The sequence below is a fragment of the Eurytemora carolleeae genome, unplaced genomic scaffold (assembly GCF_000591075.1).
Source record: "Eurytemora carolleeae unplaced genomic scaffold, Eaff_2.0 scaffold92, whole genome shotgun sequence".
NCBI classification, from domain to species: Eukaryota; Metazoa; Arthropoda; class Copepoda; order Calanoida; family Temoridae; genus Eurytemora; species Eurytemora carolleeae.
This window is the reverse complement of record NW_019396280.1, coordinates 255623-278355: the sequence shown is the minus strand read 5'-3', so window position 1 is coordinate 278355 and position 22733 is coordinate 255623. Positions and strand designations below refer to the sequence as shown.

General features: G+C 32.2%; 1 protein-coding gene across 1 annotated transcript; it reads right to left on the bottom strand.

The window, feature by feature from the left end:
- Window positions 1-6100: 6100 nt before the first annotated feature.
- LOC111700075 (TNF receptor-associated factor 6) lies at window positions 6101-18128 on the bottom strand. The gene is made up of 18 exons (XM_023470889.1): window positions 18031-18128; window positions 17558-17628; window positions 17244-17352; window positions 16385-16481; window positions 15806-15888; window positions 15145-15222; window positions 13962-14101; window positions 12963-13038; window positions 12479-12535; window positions 12242-12282; window positions 11724-11781; window positions 11170-11229; window positions 10544-10585; window positions 10231-10291; window positions 8525-8607; window positions 7524-7617; window positions 6898-6942; window positions 6101-6331 (listed from the first exon to the last, which is right to left on the bottom strand). Exons 4-18 carry the CDS (start codon window positions 16445-16447, stop codon window positions 6281-6283), a joined length of 1032 nt encoding a protein of 343 aa, XP_023326657.1. The 5' UTR covers window positions 16448-16481; window positions 17244-17352; window positions 17558-17628; window positions 18031-18128; the 3' UTR covers window positions 6101-6280.
- Window positions 18129-22733: the final 4605 nt, after the last annotated feature.

Below are 22733 nucleotides of genomic sequence, written 5' to 3'. Positions count from 1 at the left end.
CACATATTGTGAACTAAAGAAACATATGTAAATCATGAAAAGAAAACCTCCTTGTTTGAAAATTCAGGCCTATAGGTTTGCAATGTCAAAGATCTATTAAAATTAAAGTGGTTTCTGTTCAAGTATTGAATCAAAATTGTAATTGGCAGCTCTTGGTGCAAAGAAGATAATTTGGAAGGAAAAGATGTAAAATAATAGTTAGCAAAGCTTTCAGAATCTCAATTTAAACTTTTTAAAATCTTATTTTGCATAAAAACCAAAACTCTTTTTTAATATTTTAGTTACATTATTCTCCTGTGAATTGAGTGAAGTTGAATCTGTGAGGGTTGCAAATATCCCATTGCCTTCACTTCTTTCAGCCTAATATATGTTGATTTCCATTAGATTTATAGGATTTGCGAGTCCTAAAGTGTAATGAAAGAATGAAAGTAAAAAATTCTTGCTGTAAAATTATCTTCATTACAGTTTTTTCTTTGATCTCAAAAATGTTTACAATTTGGAAACACACAAATTTTAGAACTGAGAACAACATTATGATAAAGTATTGGATATTTATAAATCATTAATTTTAGAACTGAGAACAACATTATGATAAAGTATTGGATATTTATAAATCCCAAATAAAATGGTTTTCCACTCTAAAATAACTTTTGTGCTGTGAATCTCAGGATTAAGCACTAATCTCCACACCTTGAATTTAGATCTACAGATTAGCTTGATTCTTCCTTAATACCCGTGGTGGTCTTATCCTGCAGGAGCTTAATTGAGAAATCAAGCATGTATCATCAACTTTAAAAGTGCCCACAGCCCCGTATTGGATATCAAGATCAAGCATTCATGGTTAATGATACTCCACACAAAAGTCCATACCCTAATATAAGTTGGGTTACCTGTAAATTATATAAATTTAGAATATCTATTGAGTGAACTGTTATTGTTAGAAATATTAGAAATAATAAATTCCTTTCAACACAATTCATTTTCAGCAACTGTGGCTTCCGGTTCCGTTTAAAGCTGCGAGGCAGCTTGAAGGGGACATCCCCCTTTGAAAAATTGTTAGCTGAACTGTGAAGAGGATGTATATATATCTATTAGAGGATGAAGCTTCTGAATCCATTATTTAGAATGAATTCATCAAAATGTTTGCATGCATGACACCCATTGACGAATCAAAAAATAGTTAACAGTTTCTCTCAGTAATCAAAATTTGGAAAGGGGCAACATATTTTCCCTACCCTGTAAAATGATGTAAAAATGACAAATTAAAATGTCTGCACACAGTTTTTTATTCTCCCTTGAAAAATTTGTAAGCTACCCATGGCTAGGGAGGGGTGCAGGGCCGCTATGAGCTCCACGAAATGACCTTCAGAGCCTCCTGAAGCGCAGAATGACCTCCAGCTCCGCGAAATAAAAAAATACAGCAAGCGGAGATCAAAATGTTGGGCCCGGGGACAGAATGGCAGTGGCTTGGAGGCGTAGGGAAAGTCACGGAGACCGTTTTGTGGGGCTTGGAGGTCATAATGTGGTTCTGCGTATCAGGAGGCTCCGGAGTTCAATTTGCGGGGCTCATGGCGGCTCTGCACCCCCTGCCTGCCTGGGGGTGTTTACCTTTGACCGCCAAATCTATTTCATGTTTATTGGTTTATATTAATTTGAAGCCTTAAATTCAAAAGAAATGTTTGTATTCGCTTTGAATACAGAAATTGAATTAATTATTGCGTTTGAATGGAAATAATTGGAACCTTTCTGAAAAGTTCCAACAAAGAAATCGATGAGAATCTTTTGTAAGTACTTCATTACCACTATAGCTAAAAAAAAGTTCCTCATAGTCATTGAATGTATAGTTCTAGGGCTACAAAAAAGTACAAGAAAGCTAGTGAGTCAAAGGCCAAGGGTTTTTGACACATTAAATTTAACTCAGTTTTGAAATTTGATGCAACTTTTCATTGCAGCCTGGACTATGTGATGAGTGTGGTCTAAATCTACACAAGGCTTTCGCGGATATTTGAGTTATAGTTGCGTTTTCTTAACTCTTTTTCAATTTAATTACCTGTACTCTGAGCATGAATGTTCAGAAGATTTCTCGGATTTGTTAGCATTGATGGACTTCCGACATTTTCCGATATCGACATTTTTACCTGGGCCATTTCTTTAATTTTTACCCTCCCTAAACATTCCGTGTGTGAGCTACTACAAAAAAAAATTGAGACCATTGGGTTCAGCCGTTTTGACGTGTATTGGACACAAACCGACGAACTAGACAATCAACCCAAATATATGTTTACAACACATATATTGAACGTTCTTTAATTTGACCAAATAGTTTGTATCAGTTTTGTTGGGATAGTTTTTATTGTTATATCAATAGCTTTAGGCCTCATCCTTGTTTTCAACTTTACTTATTGATAATATTAATTACAGTCTTGGAGTCAAAACATCTTTTTTCAATTTAGTTTAGCTTTTTATTCATAAATATAAAAACAATTAAAGGGACTGTAAATATGATTTCAAGTAACTCGCAATTTATAAAGAACTAGGCTTTTTAGGCGCTTTGCGCCAATTTTCCATTTCAATTGTGAACATATTCTCATTGTATATATTGTAAAACAAAAACAAAAAATTTGCGGAATTTATCAAAAAAAACGTGAATTTTCAAAATTTAATGAAAATAAAATTTAGTTGGAGGCAAATTTTTTCAAATTTTGATCATCTTTAAACCTACCTTGGGGACATGTGAAGTCCCACCCAAAATTTGGGCCCGATCAGTTTACCCGTTTTGGTGTTTATTGGATACAATACAAACAGACAAGCAATGAGTTTTAAACATGTTGACGATCTAACTATATTTGAACTTCACTATTTATCCAACCTTTTAACTGGAATATCCTCATATCATACAACCATCATCAGATATTGGTATGTAGTAAACGCCTACTCAATAACAATTTCTCGAACAAGTATCTATCCAGGTGCAACTCAGATTCTCTTGACTATCAATGTCAACACATGGCAACAATCCGTGAGCTATCAATGCCACTACCATTAGGTGCGATCTAAATACGGACACTAGCAAGTAATTGATCAATGTCTCAAACAGGACACGATCCACACGCTGTGCTCTTCTTCTGTCCCAGCTATCTCGTTAATCTTTTAAATCATTCTGCTTTCACATTTTTTTTGATTACCCAGAACAGGATTTACCTCTCCACTGTCTTCAATGTCATGGACCCGTAGACAGTGGCTGTATTCCTTCCAGTCTGGGTCGTTCTCCAAACTCAAAATCTGCCAGAAGAACCATGACAACAGTATTACTATATGTGACATAATTGCAGAAACAATATTTCGCTCCTTCTAGTTCTATGTGTTTCTTGAAACTGATGATCCTTGCTTGATTCTCGGTTTAAACTGACTGTTATTAATTCGTCATTTTTCTTGCTTGCTGGCATAATATATGCACTATCTCTTTCTCCGTGGTACCGTCCCTTCCAATCTCCGCTTTGATCCCGCACCGGTATCATCATCTCTTGTCTCTGTTCTCTCGTAATTAATCTCTGTTCTATCTCCTCCTTATCCTGTCTGGACCTTCCATTCAAACCCAATAGGTATTTTTCCTTTTGCCTGGATGTTCAGCTTTCTCCTGATTTTCATCTCTGGTTTCTTATCCCGTAAATGTTCCGGTTTTTCTTCAGGGGTTTTCATGATTTCCATCTCTGGTTCCTTATCCCGGTATGGTCTTGTTGCTTTGGCTCATCTATCCCCTTTTTCTTTGATTCTTCTCAAATTCTGTTAATCTCATTTACTTCTCTTCCAGCTGTATTTTTCTTGACTCTGTAAGCTCTGTCTACGTTTCTACATCGTCATTTATGTTATCATTTTTCTCAGCTAGACCTGTGAGGGTAGGAGAGTTAGAACCTTGAGTCGGATTATTGAATGATTATAAAGATGATTTTTATATCCCTTTCTCTCTTTTATTCTAACCTGACAATAATTCGTTCATCCTTTCCAAAATGTCGTCTTCATTCCTATTTAATATTTTTATCCACTAATTCACTTATTGTTTTATAGGTTTACACACACGTATTTTATTCTATCTGTATCTTTATAATAAATTTTGCTTATTCTTTTTCAATACAGTGGTTCTCAAAAAACATCTATTCCTTTGCCCAATCTTTCCAATCACTCTAACTACCAATATAACAACCCTTATTTTCATCCTAGCTCTCATTGATTCCTAATCCCAAATCTTCCAATCCCAAATTTCTCTACAGCTGATTTCCATCCCAATCCCAAGTTCCTCTTTAGTTGATATCCTTTCCAATTCCTAACCTTTTTTACCTACTCCCAATTGGTTCTATCTCATTCATATACCTTATTCCCAAACCAAGCCTTATCCCAATATCGTGAACATTAGTTGATAAAGTTACGACACTATAAACTTTTTATATTATGCTTCATTTATGACAAATGACAATGGACAAGAAAATATGAATTTTAGAAGTATCAGAAAGAAATAAGCCTGTGCAAAAAACCAGCCTGTGTGAATATTTTGCGCATTATTATGCTGCCTAGCTAAAGGGGTGTTTAGATCCCTTGAAACAAAAGTTATCAATATGTTTTCATGTTTTTTACTTTTATATCTTTTAAGCCTAAAAGTGTTTATATTGTCAAATATTACTATCTTTAAATTTGCCCTGAATTTGGCAATCTGCAAAAAAAGCAGGCTAGACAGTAGACACAGTCGCTACAGAATCAGTAAAGAGGAAGGATTCAAGATGTAACTCTACAAAGAAGAAAAGAATTGTTCGACCCGCGTACCACCCTCGCGGTCAAAGCGAGTGCAAAGAACCCTATATTCTTTATGTGACCAGATCTGATCAATATACTTCTTTAATTTGCAACCACATCGATTCATTAGAGAGTGAGAACATCATATTGCTGGTTAAAGATTAAGAAGTCTTTATATTCTTATATATCCTACCATCTGAAGCTACCCCAACTCAACTTCCAAATACTTCCCCTCCAATTCATATCTCTCTTTTTCTGAGACAACCTGTTTTCACAACTGTAAGAATTGCTCTTAATCCTTTCATATCTGCTGGTTACTGGTTGTCTCTCTGATTTTTCTGGTTGATTCTCTGGAACCAGATTAACTTTCTTACTGTCTTTGCTTTGTTCTGGATACAGCTGTGGATTTTTCATAACGAGTTGGATTTATAGAATAGCTATTCGTATTATTCTCCTTGCATATTTTTCAGTTTGAACTTTCTTTCTTTCCCTGTTTTCTCAGCCTTCATTCTGTTGTTGATTTTTCTCTGCTTAACCAACTTCCTTGGCTCAGCAATTCCTCTTCTTTTATCTTGTTTTCTTCTTATCTCCTGGTCTCGATTTTTTTCTTACGTTCTTGATTCCACTCTAGGTACTTGTTTTTCTGTATCTTCTGACTTGTTTTCACTCACGGTATTTTTTTTTTATGTTTATACTCAACATATTTATCCCTCCTACTCTCTGCCCTCCTACTGCCTCCCTATTCCCTGCTAGGGTTTCCAATCGCAATAGTATTGCGCGCAATGATGCGCAATGGTTGCTTCCTTTTGCGCATTAGGGTTGCGCGCAATATTAACATTTTTGCGCATTGATTCGCAATATCTATTGCGCAAAATGTTGTCATTGCAAATATGAATTTTGCGTTATTTTTTTTACTATCTGAAGCTCAAAATCAAGTTTTTTCGCAATATTGTTTTTTTTATGCGCAAAATAACTTCATTGTGAATTGTTAATTACAATAAACGCAATGATAAGCAAAATAAAAACTGTTTTTGCGCATTATTGCGGTTGGTTTTATTGCGCAAAAGTGCGCAATCTTCATTGCGAATTGTTTTACGCAACATGCGCAAAATAAAATCATTGCGTAAAATTTAGCGCAACGAATCGTAAAAAAATGCCATTGCGTGGAAAACCTTTTCCCTGCCCTCCTACTCAACTGCCCTCCTACTGCACATTTCGAACAAACTGATTTAACTCCAATGGCAAAACAATGGATTGAAAACCATAGACCAAAAGAACTTAATCATTTGGAAGCTAAAAATAATATGAAAAAAAGTTAATGTTGTGATTTTATTTATTTAAATCAATTATTACAACTATTCAAAAAATTCAAACCAATGAATGTTTTCTGTAATTTCAAAGAGTACATTTATCATATTCTTAAAAACACATAGCCACAGACAAACCTCATGAAAAAGATTTAACAATATTAAAATCACAGAAGTCTCTCTTTTCGTTAAACCTCCTCATGTTGCGTCACATCAGCTTTTATGATCAACGTATCATTCTATCAAAAAGAAAATAATTTTTACAGGGGGTAACAATTTTGCTTCTGAAAGCGCGCTAAGGAATAACGTAAACTTTGGAATTAAAGGTACTGTAAGCGTAATTTCAATTCAAATGACCATCCGGCCTCCATGAAAAGAGGGAAATTCCCGATTTACAACGATACCCTTAAACCCGTTGTATATTCGTCGAGATGTGTAAACTTATCGAACCCCGCTAGTTTTCAGCTGTAATTTCCAATGTTCACCACTACGTACACCAAGAACTCAACATGGAAATACAAATGGGAATTTCGATAAGTTTACACACCCATATCTCATTAATAAAAGAGCACACAAAGGTTTTAAGGTTGTAAATCGGGCATTGTCCTCTATACATGGATGATCACTTGAAATTACGCTTACAGACACAGTTCCTTTAAAGGATTTAAGTTTAATTCCCGGATTATGTACGGTAAATTCAGCCAGAGATAATTAAGATATTACAACAATTGGGGAGATAGTTATAAACAAATTTAACACAAAATTTTGAATTATTTGAAATTATAAAATATTATTTCTTTTTTTCCTTAATAAATCCTCCAGCTAGCAGAGAGTTTAGTCTCACAAACTCCTTAATTAATTTTATTTTAATTTATTAATATCTATTTTTTATTTAAACTAAACATACTTTAGACTTCTAAATGGAGGGAAGGGGGGGGTATGGTTCTAGAAACACAATTTTTATCTTTAAAAAATGGAGACCACCAAAGTATAAAATATATCAACCCTCCGTCAGTCTAGATCAGACAAAAGTTGGCCTGCAGGCACCCTTGTGAATGAGACACGACACACTCAAATAAAGGATTGCTTAAGAACTAGAGTCGATTTAGCTGTAAGAAGTACATCAAAAATACACACCTTCAATGCTAGTCACATTAAGTTTGTTCTGCAAAACATTCATAATATTATATTCCTTGGATTACAAAAGATACACTGTACGGAACATAAATCTCTGGAATAGGAAGACGGCTTTAAGATTTAAGTATTTAAATATTCCAACAAAAATGAAATATAGTAATAAGTAGTACACAGACCCATTGCAATCAATAATATAAATTGATTTTCAAGCTACTTATAAAACATCTACATCAAATGTTGTCTTACTATTCAACAGTTTTACGGGTCTCATTGATTTAAAAAAAAATCTTTAACCTGGAATCCGAACCCCCTGAGATTTCTGAATGAGTTTGGTTTCTGGAAAGCTCCAAGAGCAGGATCCGACTCCAGGTGCTCAGATACATTTTCCCTTAATATATTGGGAGGTCGCGAATCATTTCTCTTAAATGTTTGATCTAGCTATTCAATGTAGGCACTTTTATCTGTTAAATATGATTATGCAAGATCGATATCTTAACCATAATTGGTTATCGAGGATTAATCAGTAGGCCTGCATATGCTGGTGAATGGTGATCAATGCTTGATACGGAGATTCACAGCACATTGGTGACTGTAACGAGGCAGGGGAGAGGTGCTTAGCCCCTGTGACCCCCGCGATTTTGACTCCGAGCCACATAATTTGCAGAATTAAATAAATCATTTGAAATGAATGCATTAATCGAAACTTTAACTCTTTTTGTTTGCAACGCTGCGCAGTGCGCATGGAGAAAAGTTTAATGATTTTTAGGTTGGCAATAGATTATTCTTTTTTCAGTGGATTTAAAATGTAATTTCAAATAACCCAACATACAGTGAAACCCTTAATAACGAATACATCGGGAGAATTTATCAAATGTCGTCTTGACAATTTTTTAATGAGTTTTATACTATATTACGTAAATTTCAGTATTTGCGAAAATAATTAAATAGCCATGCATATGCGGGAACAGTTTTAAAGAGTTCCATATAATCATAAGAATACGACATTTGATGAATTCTTTTGATGTATTCGTTATTAAGGGTTTCACTGTATATGGTACCTTTTAAACCTTGTTCTGACAATGGATAATATCCTTAGATATTTGAACTTAAAATTGATTATTTTAAAACGGCGAATTCTCTGTATACGTGATTACATATCTATGCTGTAGAAAATTGTTAAAATTCAACACTTGTCATTGAAAATAAGATGATGGGTAAATTGTAAATGCCACTTTTTAAATGGGGGGCCACTAAAGATCACGTCAACAGTTCCTTTATGGAACGCAATTGTTCACCTGTGTAGTCCTTGGCCCTGGTTTAGTATTGTAAGAAAGATTGATCCCTGGAAAGGCCAAAACACACTGTCATCATTCTCCCCCTGAAATATTTACTAATTAAGAAATGATTATTTCCTATTATTTCGTTACAATTTCGTGACCTCGTAACTCCTTTTGATTTTACGCAAAAGTATGAGGAAAAAAAATTTATTTGGTTAAATATTATCTTTTTTTTCAGCCAAAGCAGCACTTTGTTTGTTTACAATCCTCACATAAATTGCCATACACTTTTTTGAAACAAAGCTTTGTAGGTTCTAGATATAACTTGAGATTAAAAGAGAAAACAGTGAGAACCAGAAAATTGTAAACTAGAAAGACGACGTTAATGTTTAAGAGTATTTAATGTTGTTACAAAGGCAGTGGCTTTAAAATCTTCTTTTTTAGTTTAATGGGTCTGTTTAAACTGCACAATTGCTGTGTCTCATATTGTGAACCATACCCCTAAAATTACTCTGTTGTAAGGTCGTCTCTGACAAACTGTACCTTCGTTGGACCCTCCGTCCACTTACCAAACCAAACATTTCCAAGGCTTTCGCGTAAATATAAACAAAAACCTCATGGAATTTAAAGTGCATTAAAAGAATCAATTTAAACATAATTTTCAGTGAATCATTTACAAATAAACAGTGAAATTACTTTAACCAGATAAATATTTATTTCAAAAGAATTAAATTGCTTTAGACTTCAGTTCAAACAACTTTTCGCCCTACCACAGTTTTCTAGATTGTAAGTTCCGTATACTTAATTCACAACAATATCTTAAACCTTTTATTTTCCAATTCACAACAGTACCTTTTAAACCTTTATTTATCGATTCACAACAGTAATAAAATACGATCCACTAAATCTGCAAAACCTAGAAATTTCAATACCTTAAAGCCTTTATTCAATTCTCAATGGTACATGTTTATAAACCAATTGTTCGATTCACATCAACGCCCATTTATTGTTAGTTACCCTTAACTGTTTAATCTTTATTAACAATCATTATTTATACACATGTACGTCAATAACAATTTGTATTTTGTTGTAGGAAACCTTCGTTACTGAAATATACATTTTCAAGGAGTTGTTCTCATCTATGTGTGGCCGGTAGAAAAGAGTGTTTCCCTAGCCTATTCGCCTTATTTCCCTCTTTCGAGTATTATTCCTTTTGTTCGGCTCACACATATACATTGGGCTATTTAATTTCATAAATTTAGCCTTAAGTCGTCTTCCTTTTATTTTTTTGTGGGGGGGGGCGTATGGTATCTGATTTTCTTCATTACTTAACAAGGGAATCAATTCTGTCAATATACTTTTTTATCCATAAGAGAGGTACAAGAAATAATCAAAATATGTATATTCAAAGTTTGCAAACTCTTGTAAAAAAAATTGATTAGAATTATGTTTATTACTTCTTTAAATCTAAAACCAAGAAAAGTTCTTTTTGATGCTGCAACTATTTAATATCAGTTTGGATCTATGTACATATGTAAAAATATGCTCTTTTAAAAAAGATTTAAACAATTAAACATGACATTGCATTTGTCGGTAATTTAATCAAGATTTTAGTAAAGATAAAACTTCCAGTTTCGGTTTTTTAACATTCTAGAATTTAACAAAAATTTTAAAAATTTGTAATTTTGCCAAGGTTCAATTAAATGATTATGTTGAAATGAGACCTGCATGAGATGAAGAAAGACTCCCAAGTGCTGTTCTCCATTTTGCAAAGTTATATTGCACCTGAATTTCATAAGATTGTGTTACCGCAGATATTTTCATAATCATATTATTAGGTTTGTGGAAATCTATACATTTTCTTTCACATGTAATGGCCATAGTCATTACCATAGTCATAGTCATGGTTCATGGTCCATGGTCCTTGTCCTTGTCCTGGTCATGGTCATGGTCATGATCATGATCATGGTCATGGTCATGGTCATGGTCATGGTCATGGTAAAAAAAGCAAAAAAAATAGGTTTGAAAATAATTTACCTGAGGCACATTTTGTATCCATATACAGAAGAATAGAACGGTCTGAGAAGCATAATATTTTTCAACAATTCAAAGATAATTCTTTTAATTTGGTTGGAGAAGATTGATAAAGTAGTTTTGAAGGAAAATAAAAAAAAATCAAACATCCTTGCATCAAGAGCTTGTGTCATAAATATTTAAAAACGCCATGATAAAAAGTATGTTGTAGAAGTTTTTATTTTTTAATCTTTTTAAAAAACTTGGTTCAGTACTGTAATTACCCCCTGATACTCTTAATCAATGAATATTTAAAGTTTCCTTGAAAAGGAATTGAGTCTCTGCCGCAAACTCTGATTTTTTAATCCCAATATCTCTGCAACCCGATGTCGTACAACCTAGATATTTCAAACTTAAAATATTTGATCCAACAAGTGTCATAGTATGAGATATCTAAGGTCTACGATATTGGGTTGGAAAGATACAAGGATTAGAAAATCAGATTTGTGGCAAAGACTCAATTCCTTTCGTTAAAATGTGAAAATCTATTCCTGCTGTAGATTACAAAATGTGAAAATCTATTCCTGCTGTAGATTACAAAATGTGAAAATCTATTCCTGCTGTAGATTACAAAATGTGAAAATATATTCCTGCTGTAGATTACAAAACTCGGACATTCAACCATCTTCTGATACAAGCTGGCGAACCCACTAAACACAATAAAATGTTCATTCAAATTAAACTAAATTTCATTTCAGTTTAAAGAACTGTCTTATTTTCAAATATAACACTATTTTGATGAGGATGAATAAGCAACCAAATAAATTAGCTTTTTTCACTCTGGTTGTCAAATGGAAACCAGATAAGTTACGCCTTAAACATGGATTATGAGCAGTTTAACTTTTAAAGATATTATTGTCTCCTTAGTAAACAAATAGTTGATAACAATAAAATAGAACAAGAAAGCAACTTAATTTCTCAATTTCATACGTGTTCACTAATATACCGTATTTAAACGGACACTTTGTTACATTGAGAATTTCAGAAAGTGCCCTAAAGAATTATCGAAAATTTTGTATAATCAAGTAAAAAATGTGAACTATAGTCGACTTTCTTACGAGGTTTCTCGCCTGGATAACTGGATATTTTTAGCCGCTCTGAATCAACCTTGCTCTTTCTTCGTAAAAATATTCGTGATTTTTACCTAATTTTCCAGACAAACTTTCCATTACAGAGCTTTCCTTTTAATTCCTCTTCTTTCTCTGAAAGAAAAAAACTTATTCTTTTTAAAAGGAAATGTTTATTTTTACTCTGACGTAATTGGACCGATTAGAAATTGTTTTATCAAAAAAAAGAATTTAAAATTATTTTTCAAAATTCGATTTTTTTATTTCACGGGCAACGCCGGGCACTTCATCTAGTATTTTATAAAGAAAATAGGATTTTTCCTAAGCAAGGCTTGTCAAATTCCTGTTTTAATTGATGTTAATTTATTTGTTGTTGACTTCCCCACCCTAGCTCCTTCTGAAAAAGAGCAATCTCCCATAACTATCTAACTATTTAAACCTAACTTAATCTGGAAAAGTAGAATCACGGGGGGGGGGTGCAACCTTTCATATCTATAAGAGGTCGGAGCCTATATTACATTTTCATTAATTTTTCTCGCATAATAACATATTTAAAGAATAATTAAACAACAAGATAATAAGGATAATTTGTCACCTGTAGTGTTCTGGTTAATTAGAGACTCTAGATGCTCTAATCTGGAATTTTTATTATATAATCAAATTATTTAATTATTGAATTGTTTATTAGATATAAAATTTTTTTTAAAGTTTTGTGATATCCCTAAATTTCTGTGCATAATTTTGAAGAAAAAATTTTAGGATTTTTAACAGTGTACAATGTAGAAAATTGTTAACCTTTTAAAATATTTTAGATTTAATATTTTTGTGTTACCTTATTTGAAGTTGGCAATTTTTTTGCTCGGTTTGGATCAAACGTTGAAAGCATTCTCTGCAAACAAATTATTGTTTAAAAATATACTATTTTCTGTTATAAGAAAAATAGATAACAATATTCTTTTTAAAAATCGTTTTTATTTTGCATTAAAATTAAAAAAAAACTGAAACTGATGCTTTGGAACTTTTATTCACAAAATTCTTTTATCTTAAATTAAGAACGAGTTAAATTACATAATAAATCTTTCCAACCTGAAATATCTAAGGTTTACGACATTGCAGGTTGCAAATCAGAGTTTGTGGCAAATTGTATGCATGGTAAAGAATTGTATAATTTATTAAATTACACGATTATTCAAAATAAAATTTTCAGAAATATTTGAATTATTTTTGCGATGACAATAATTTTGTGAGCAATAATATCAATCATTAAATATTTATTAAACATGCCTAGGATTGTTTCACATCGTGTTAATCTGTACCTGAGTAATTTAGTGTTATTTTGTAGATTACTTCCGGAGACTCGGAATTCCTGGTTCCTGGTCAGCCGGGGACTTCCTGTTAATCAATAAAGAGACTGATTTTGATTTTGATCTTAGGTGTTTAGGAACATATTACTCAGAAGAAATTTGTCATTAATGCAATGAGAGAATCAATTATTTCGATTTCATCGTTATATTGAATTTCTTAGGTGTTTAGGAACATATTTCTCAGAAGAAAGGAATTGAGTCTTTGCCACAAACTCTGATTTTCTAAGCCGTATATCTTTGGATTCCAATGTCGTAAACCTGAGATATTTCAAACTATGAATTCTGTTAGATCAAATGATATAAGTTTGAAATATCAAATATGAACGACATTTGGTTCCAAAGATATACGGATTATAAATTCAGAGTTTGTGGCAAAAACTCAATTCCTTTGTCAATAAATCAATGTTAGAATTAATTATTTCGTTTTCATCATTATATTGAATTTCTTATTTTCTATGAATTTGTTCGCGTATTTCTACAAATTCTTCAAACGTCGTTTTTTCAACAAAAATTCCAGAAAATCTGTAGAAAATCTTTGTGAATAATGAGAGATTATAGAAACTAATAATTGAATAAGATTACTTATTTACGATGATAAGAGTTAATTTTTATTTTCTAATGTAAGTAATGTTGATGTAAGTAATGGTAAAGGTTTGAAAAAAAACATCAAAAGTACATCGGAGCGCTCTAGTGTAAACATGCTATTAAGTAAAGGAGAAAAAATGACAAGAGGGGGAGGGGGCGGGGTCCCCAATCGTGATAGGGTTTATTTCACTTTCTCTAAACGCATTTTCTTGTATCTAATTTTTCATTTTATTTCATTAGTAGATTAAGAATGTGTATTCCTGCACACTTGTTGTGTTTAATATTCATTGAACTATTTAAAATCATTACTTGAGTCTAACAGTCGTCTTCCTGTTCCAGACTTTCTTGAAACTCACTGTACTCTACCTGGGACACTGGAGCAGTTAGGAGAAGCTGCTAGAGCTTCCGGATACTCCTGGGTATAGCAGCAGTCTACAGCTGACTGCTGCTGCTGGATTTTAAGCAGCTTCTCAGCCATCAGCTGCATGTGATGTGATATCTGAGATCTATATCAAAAGTTAGAAAAGCCTTGTTCTTAGGTCTACATATAAGGGCTTTACTCAGAGAAATGGAAAATTAGTTATCCTGTAGTCTGTAACAATCTTTTTGAACGTCAATTGGTCTGAAAATCGTATTTCTCATGAATTTTATAAAAAAAAGATTAATAATTGTTCCGAAACGGTTTTTAGCAACAATTTTTATTTTTAAAGCGCCAAGAAATTCTGTTCTTGGATATCAAATATCATTAAAAAAGAGATTTCGAGAAATCAATGAAAAAGGATTGTCCGCCAAATTTTGATCCTCTTTTAATAAAAGGAAACAAACTTTAAGTTTAGATTATGATGGATCCTCATTTACTTTATATCTCTTATTTCCGTCTGTTAAAGTTAGTATTTCAGAAAAGTTACAGAAAAAATACAGGTTTTAAGGCTCAAAGCTTAAAGAGAATGTAGGCGTAATTTTAAGCGACTCTCCATTTTTAAAATAAGGCATGCTCGATTTACAGCGGTTGAAACCTAGCTTAATCAGATCAAAATGTGGAAGATTACATCAATTTTTTTATTTAATTGATCAAAAATTGTTAAATTCTGTTACTTTTTTTTCATTGTTTCTTAAGTAAAATATGCACCTGTCACTTTTTTCGTGAAACCACAATTAAAAAAAATTAGTTTGTTTTTAAGACATGATAAGACATGGTAGTTGAGCTGAAAATGCAGTATTGTAGAGAAAGTTGGTAGGATTCATTTGAGACCAATGACACGTTTTACGGTGTATAATTATTCAGCAAGAGCGCAAATTCAATCTTTAAAATCCTCATAGATTGTTAATTTTGGAGGGATGATATCTTTACAATATGCATGCATTCTCAGCTCAACTATAACCATGTCTAGCCAGCCTCTCTCTTTAAAAGCTTTGTCTAATGAAGAATGAATTAGTTATTCATGTTTTTTTCTTGAAAACCGATTTTTTATTTGTGGTTTCACCACAAAAGTACCGTTGTCAATCGGAAATGCCACTTTTTAAAGGAGGATCTCCTAAAACTGCAAACCTGACATGTTCTTGAAGTTCACTTCTCTGGATCTTCTGGGAGCATCCAACTAAGCTAAAGGGACAGGCAACCAGGGCTCTTTAAAAGATAATTTTAAAAACTTTAGAAACTTATTTTTACCCAATCAAAAATTAACAAAGACAATTTAAACTATCAAACCCTTAGATAGTGACTAAAGCTCAAAGATAACATTACTCCCAACAAATATCGATTTGATAGAATCTCATAAAACTTGGATATAATTTAAAAAAGCTCATCTTTAAAAAGAATCTTTAAGAATCTTTAAAAAAAACTATAGTATAGTAAAGTAAATAAACATCTTAAAGGCTATCAACGCGCGGGCTAGAAACAAAAGAAAACAAAATCAATTATATAGTGTAGACTGTATATACGTACAGGGTTACACTTAAAATATGCGACTTCAGAGCCGACTGTATTGAATTTATTCAGTCTATCTTCTTACATTTATGACTCCTTGCAGCTGTAAAAATTGTTTCTTTCCGGGCCAAATCTTAATAAATACCAATTAAAGAATGCAAGTATGTATGCAAGGCAAACACCCGAAATCAGCCTTCAATTCGTTGTAACCAAAAAAATTCAGGTCATCGTTAAAGTTTCATTCATTCAAGTTTGTGGGTAACCCTGTATATAATAGATATACCTAGGACAAATTATATTTGAGTGCTGATTCTCTAAACTTATCAGCTCACCACAATCAGTGCAGGATAGAGATTCCATGTCATCCTGGAAAAGATTTATTAATCCCGAGCTTGGATTTATTGAAAAGCAAAAATCATATGAACTGTGAATGGCTAGTTTGATGACTTCTATAGAGGCACTCTTTTACACAATAAAGCAGGCGTCAATAATATTCCATTCAATGCGATACCAAATGTTGATTGATTGATGGGGAGAAATGGGAGTACAGTGTCAAGTTGTAGAACAATTCCATTCTGCAGATTGTATGCTGCAAGGGAATGTTTATTTTTTTGTATAACATAATTTATCTCTTATTATCTTTTAACAACCCACATTGCGAAATTTCACAATGACACAAAAAGTGTATTTTTCACACCAAAATGTACTTTCAAGCCCTATCCCATCGGGATCAAATATGGAATTATATTGACCGACGCGCTGCAATAAAGAACTAGATAAACCATAAGTAATAACCACATTTGTTAAATTCAACCGAAGACAATTTGCAGAAAATTTATTATTATTCTGAGGGTTGATTTACCGTATATTTGTTTGTTTTGAAAGAACAGATTTTAACATGAGCTTCTCTGTCGGCTACCTTCATCTCTGCAGTACACCCCTCAACTCGGTACAAGCATCTGAGTCAAGAAAAATGTAAACATATTGAAGATTTTCAACAATAGTGTAGATTGTAAACAATGATAAAGATTGTAAAAAATATTAAGGATTGTAAACAATAATAAAGATTGTAAAAAGTATTAAGGATTGTAAAGAATATTAAGGATTGTAAACAATAATAAAGATTGTAAAAAGTATTAAGGATTGTAAAGAATATTAAGGATTGTAAACAATAATAAAGATTGTAAACAATATTGAAGATTTTCAACAACAGTATAGATTGTAAACAATGATAAAGATTGTAAAAAGTATCAAGGATTACAAACAATAATAAAGATTGTAAAAAATATCAAGGATTGTAAACAATAATAAAGATTGTAAAAAAACAATGATTGTAAACAATAATAATCACCTTTTAACTGCAATAAACACGTATAATAACAATACTAAACATTTGTAAACAATAACAAAGAGCATGTGTAAACAAACTAAAAACTAATCGAATATAAAAATAAAGGATTGGTAGAGTTGCAAAGAAAAAACCTAAAACTATCAATTTGATAATATTATTAAATCAAGTATACCCATTTCAAAATCCATCATTAATTAATTTACATTTCTTAAAATGGCCGCACACATACTTGTGCAATGTTGAGTCTGGGATTTTTGACAAACTTTTACCGATTAAATTATTTTATATTTTTCTGAGGCGCGCAGAAAAATTTGCAAAAACTACAGGTTTTTAAAGTATATTTTGGCTTGGAGACAGAAAAATTCCAAACCTGACTTTTAGCTGAAGTATTTCTCTGTTAATTCCTGTATCAGCATATATATCTCCTTCACCTAAACATTTCTCTGTTATTCCTGTATCAGCATATATATCTCCTTCACCTAAACATTTTGCTGTTTGTAAAACTAGATTTAATGAAGTTTAAAAATAAGATAATAAAAACTTTTAATTAAAAATTTAAAAAACCTAAAATAAATTAAATTTATTGTCTCTAAACTTTTTTAATTAAATTAAAAAACTTATTAAAATTGTGTTCAGATATTTCTTAAAATTTGATTCTGTAAGATACTAGGGGAAAAGTCTGACCTAAGCTACAGTTATCGTCTGGACATGTTTTCCCTTCTCCTAACCAGGTTAGAATACAGGAATAGCAAAACCTTTAATAAATTTGAATAAATAAAATATACTATAAAAAATGTTATAACACTTAGCTATGCCTTATAAGATGAGAAGTATATTCTGACAATTCTAAGATCTCAAAACTCCAGTCTGTTAAATTTGCTTTTATAAATCTTTTATAGAGCGCCGCGGCCAGGATAGGCTAGGGGGCCAGGCGCTCCGGCCAGGACAGGCTAGGGGGCCAGGCGCTGCGGCCAAATGTTCAAAATTTCATTTTCATGCACATTTTTTTTAAGTAGGGGTGGGGGGGGGGCGGGGCAAATGTCTGGTCCAAAAATCCTTCTCTAGGAAATTACCATGCAAAAAAAGATCCTCGTTTTAGATTGACTCTCGCGCTGTACATGAAAATCCAGTTTTACATGTACCCTGTACTCATCTACCTGTGCCCACAGCTGGTCTGATGAGGGTCCCGCAGACAGAGCAGACAAATGGGACATTCAAACTTTGATCTAGACAAATTAGACAAAAATAAAAAAAATGTTCATCAAAGAGTTCTTGGGTTCAAAATATTATAAATATAAGGTTCTAAACGTAATTTAAATAAATTTTTAAACCAAGAAAACTTCAATAACCCTTTACAGCTATGATTGGTAAAAAATAAAATCTCGTCTTTCAAGTACAGTGGTCGTCGATTATATCGATACCACGAAGATGACTTTTTAAAATAATGCTTTGATCCCTAACAAGCAATTTTCAAATTACAAGTTTACAAGTAAATAATTAGAGAAACTGTTTCNAGAATTTATCAAATGTCGTCTTGACAATTTTTCAATGAGTTTCATACTATATTACGTAAATTTCAGTATTTGCGAAAATGAATAAATAGCCATGAATATGCGGGAACGGTTTTAAAGGGTTCCATATAATCATTTAATTAAAAAACTAAATATCTGCAACATTCCATTATCGGAAAGTGAAGAATACGACATTTGATGAATTCTTTCGATGTATTCCTTATTAAGGGTTTCACTGTATATATATATATATATATTCTGTCAAAATTTGACATAGAGTAAGAAAAGCAAATGTTTAAAATAAACAATTTACAAAACATTTGTCTTCTTACACTATGCCAAACTTGGAATATGAAAGAAAATATAGACGAAAAACAAAACCCCAGAAACTACCATCAACCGAAGGGACATCACTGTCCGTAGGTTTGAGCATAAAATTGAAATCTATGCTTGATCCATAGACTCAAAACACAATAGTTCTGCCTTAATTTGGTTTCATTAAAAAGTTAATATTTGTTTTAAAACTTTACTTTACGATTTAAACCACAAAACGTGACAAAGTAAATTTTATATAAAAAATCGTTTTCCAATTTAAACAATAAAATTTTCTTTTCTCAGAAGAGCATAAATTCAAAACTAGAGAAGCTGCGGGGTCACAAAGCCGTCCTAGTAATTTTGCATACATTTGATCTTTTCCTTATTGTGACTAGATGGGGGTAAGAAATTCCCGTGGATGAATGTTATGATATCTAAGATGGATATCTTAAAAGATCCAATATAACCTATTCTCTGGTATATTTTATACCTTGACGGATATTTTAAATACATGGATGTCAGAACTAAAATTCGGAATAGCCTTTGCAATAATTGTAGATATCCAAGAATCCTACTTGATAATTTCGAACTAAGTCTTTAGATAATCTGTCTGCTATTTGAAATATCCTGCGTATAGAGTACACTGGATACCTTTAATATATACCTGCTTTCAATACCTGCCTTAGTCATGCATNGCTAATAATTACAAGAAGAAAAAACACATTTATTTTACTTTAAGATCTGTAGTTAAAACTTCTCGATGAAGAGGGGATATTATAACCATAAATGTTATGGGAGGGGACAGAACCCCCCCTCCCCATAATAAGCATCTTCTGTGTAGTGGGGTGTTTGTGTGGCAGACAATTTAAAGATTGTGGAAAATAAGAGCTCTTCCTTTTTATTTAATTTCAATCATTATATTGCTGAAACAGATTGAGGACTCAGTTCTAATAGCGGACAGCAAACGATGGAACAATACATCCCATTTAACGCTACTATAGTCGGCAGCTCCTGGCTCTTTGTGGCTCACAACTGGCTCATCAACCCCTTCACAGTTCACCCCAGTACACTCAATAAAGACTCCATTACTTTCCTAAAATGTTCATCCTAGGTTTTATGTGTCTTGTACTTCGTATGGAATATATTATCAGAGAAAAACCAAAATATAAATTATTTCAAAAAAGCAAAAAATAATAATCAACCAATTTTGAAAAAATTAAGTTATAAATTTGCCATTGTTTTGCCATGAAACACCAGGAAACTCAATATTCATTAAATTTTCGATTATTTCCAGATGGATAAAAATACATCATGACTGGTTGAAACAGATCCACCTGTCCTATACAAATTGCATTAGTTTTTTTTCCAAAAGTCCAAAAAGTGCCTTTGTTTAAAAGGGTACTGAACCCTATATGCGTGGGTCCAGTGCCCCTTTGCACTGAACCCACGCAGAGTACATTTACTTATATTGAAAACCTTTTATATATATAAGGTAAGTCCGCTTCAACCATGAACAATGATAAGATTATAAAATCTCAATCAAATTTTAATATTATAAATTATTATTCCATTGAATCCTTCAGCGAAAACATCTCCTCCATATAGAGTTGAATATAATTCCACTTTTCTCTCGTATTCTGATTTTCTGATTTTGTCAATGTAGAAAGTCAAATGAGCTTTTACAGTTCTGAGAGAGCTCAGACCAGCCATTTTCTTATATTTATTTATTTTTTCTAATTTGGTCGTTAACAGTTTTAAAATAGCTTAGACACGCCATTTTCTTATACCTAGCAAATGAGACCTCGAATCAAACCTTGATTTTATATTTCACCTTGAAGATGATGAACGAATTTTATCAGTTTCGAAATAACCCAGAATCCCCTTTTTTATATACCTAGAATGAGGTTTTGAATCAACCATCGATTTTATATATCAGCTTGAAGATGAACGAATTTCATCAGTTTCAAAATAGCCCAGAATCAACATTTTCTCATACCTAGAATGAGATTTTGAATCAACCTTTGATTTTATATTTAACCTTGAAGATGATGAACGAATTTTATCAGTTTCGAAATAACCCAGAATCCCCCTTTTTATATACCTAGAATGAGGTTTTAAATCAACCATTGATTTTATATTTCAGCGCTTGAAGATAAGAAATTTAAACTGTTTTGAAATTGCCCAGAATCAACATTTTCTTATACCTAGCATGAGACCTTGAATCAAACGTTGATTTTTTATTTCTTTAATTTCAACTTGAAGATAAATGAATTTTAACAGTTTTGAAAACCCATGCCATTTTCTTATATTTAGAACGAGGGCCTAATTCTTTTTTCTAATTTGGTCTTTAACAGTTTTAAAAAAGCTTAGACACGCCATTTTCTTATACCTAGCAAATGAGACCTCGAATCAAACCTTGATTTTATATTTCACGTACCTTGAAGATGATGAACGAATTTTATCAGTTTCGAAATAACCCAGAATCTCCTTTTTTATATACCTAGAATAAGGTTTTGAATCAACCATCGATTTTATATTTCAGCTTGAAGATGATGGAATTTCATCAGTTCAAGTACCAAGAATCAACATTTTCTTATACCTAGAATAAGGTTTTGAATCAACCATCGATTTTATATATCAGCTTGAAGATGAACGAATTTCATCAGTTTCGAAATAGCCCAGAATCAACATTTTCTCATACCTAGAATGAGGTTTTAAATCAACCATTGATTTTATATTTCAGCTTGAAGATGAACGAATTTCATCAGTTTCGAGGTTTTAAATCAACCATTGATTTTATATTTCAGCTTGAATATGATGGAATTTTATCAGTTCAAGTATCAAGAATCAACATTTTCTTATACCTAGAATGAGATTTTGAATCAACCATTGATTTATATTTCAGCGCTTGAAGATAAAGAAATTTAAACTGTTTTGAAATTGCCCAGAATCAACATTTTTTTATACCTAGCATGAGACCTTGAATCAAACGTTGATTTTTTATTTCTTTAATTTCAACTTGAAGATAAATGAATTTTAACAGTTTTGAAAACCCACACCTGCTAATAGCCTAATATCTTATATTTAGAATGAAACTTGGAACCTTAGAGAAAATAAATAAAAGTCCTTATATACTAAGACTATAATATTAAGTCCTTTTTTATATTTTAACAATTTTAAAACCCTCAAATTTTAAGCAGCCTTTTTAGGGTAAACATGTTCTACTGAATGAAACATTTTAAGACAACATTAAGCTGTTTCATTACTTTAATCTCAAGTCCTATGATTAATGGCTTCATTCTCAAGTCCTTTAGTTTACTGGCTTTATCATCAAGTCCTTTCATTAATGGCTTTATTCTCAAGCCCTTTGTTTAATGGCTTTAATCTCAAGTCCTATGATTAATGGCTTCATTCTCAAGTCCTTTATTTTACTGGCTTTATTCTCAAGTCCTTAGTTTAATGGCTTTAATCTCAAGTCCTATGATAAATGGCTTCATTTTCAAGTCCTTTATTTTACTGGCTTTATCATCAAGTCCTTTCATTAATCGCTTTATTCTCAAGTCCTTTGTTTAATGGCTTTAATCTCAATTCCTATGATTAACGCCTTCATTCTCAAGTCCTTTATTTTACTGGCTTTATTCTCAAGTCCCTTGTTTCATGGCTTTAATCTCAAGTCCTATGATAAATGGCTTCATTTTCAAGTCCTTAATTTTACTGGCTTTATCATCAAGTTCTTTCATTAATCGCTTTATTCTCAAGTCCTTTGTATAATGGCTTTAATCTCAAGTCCTATGATTAATGGCTTCATTCTCAAGTCCTTTATTTTACTGGCTTTATTATCAAGTCCTTTCATTAATTGTTTTATTCTCAAGTCCTTAGTTTAATGGCTTTAATCTCAAGTCCTATGATTAACGCCTTCATTCTCAAGTCCTTTATTTTACTGGCTTTATTCTCAAGTCCCTTGTTTCATGGCTTTAATCTCAAGTCCTATGATAAATGGCTTCATTTTCAAGTCCTTTATTTTACTGGCTTTA

Bases quoted from the DNA above. Each gene is read 5' to 3' on its own strand.
- LOC111700075 (XM_023470889.1), bottom strand. From the start codon at position 16,447: ATGAAGGTAGCCGACAGAGAAGCTCATGTTAAAATCTGTTCTTTCAAA. The intron at 15,889-16,384 runs GTAAATCAACCC...AATCTTTTCCAG, and splicing joins TCAAAACAAACAAATATACG to GATGACATGGAATCTCTATC. The intron at 7,618-8,524 runs GTGAACAATTGC...CAATATATTAAG, and splicing joins CAGGGCCAAGGACTACACAG to GGAAAATGTATCTGAGCACC.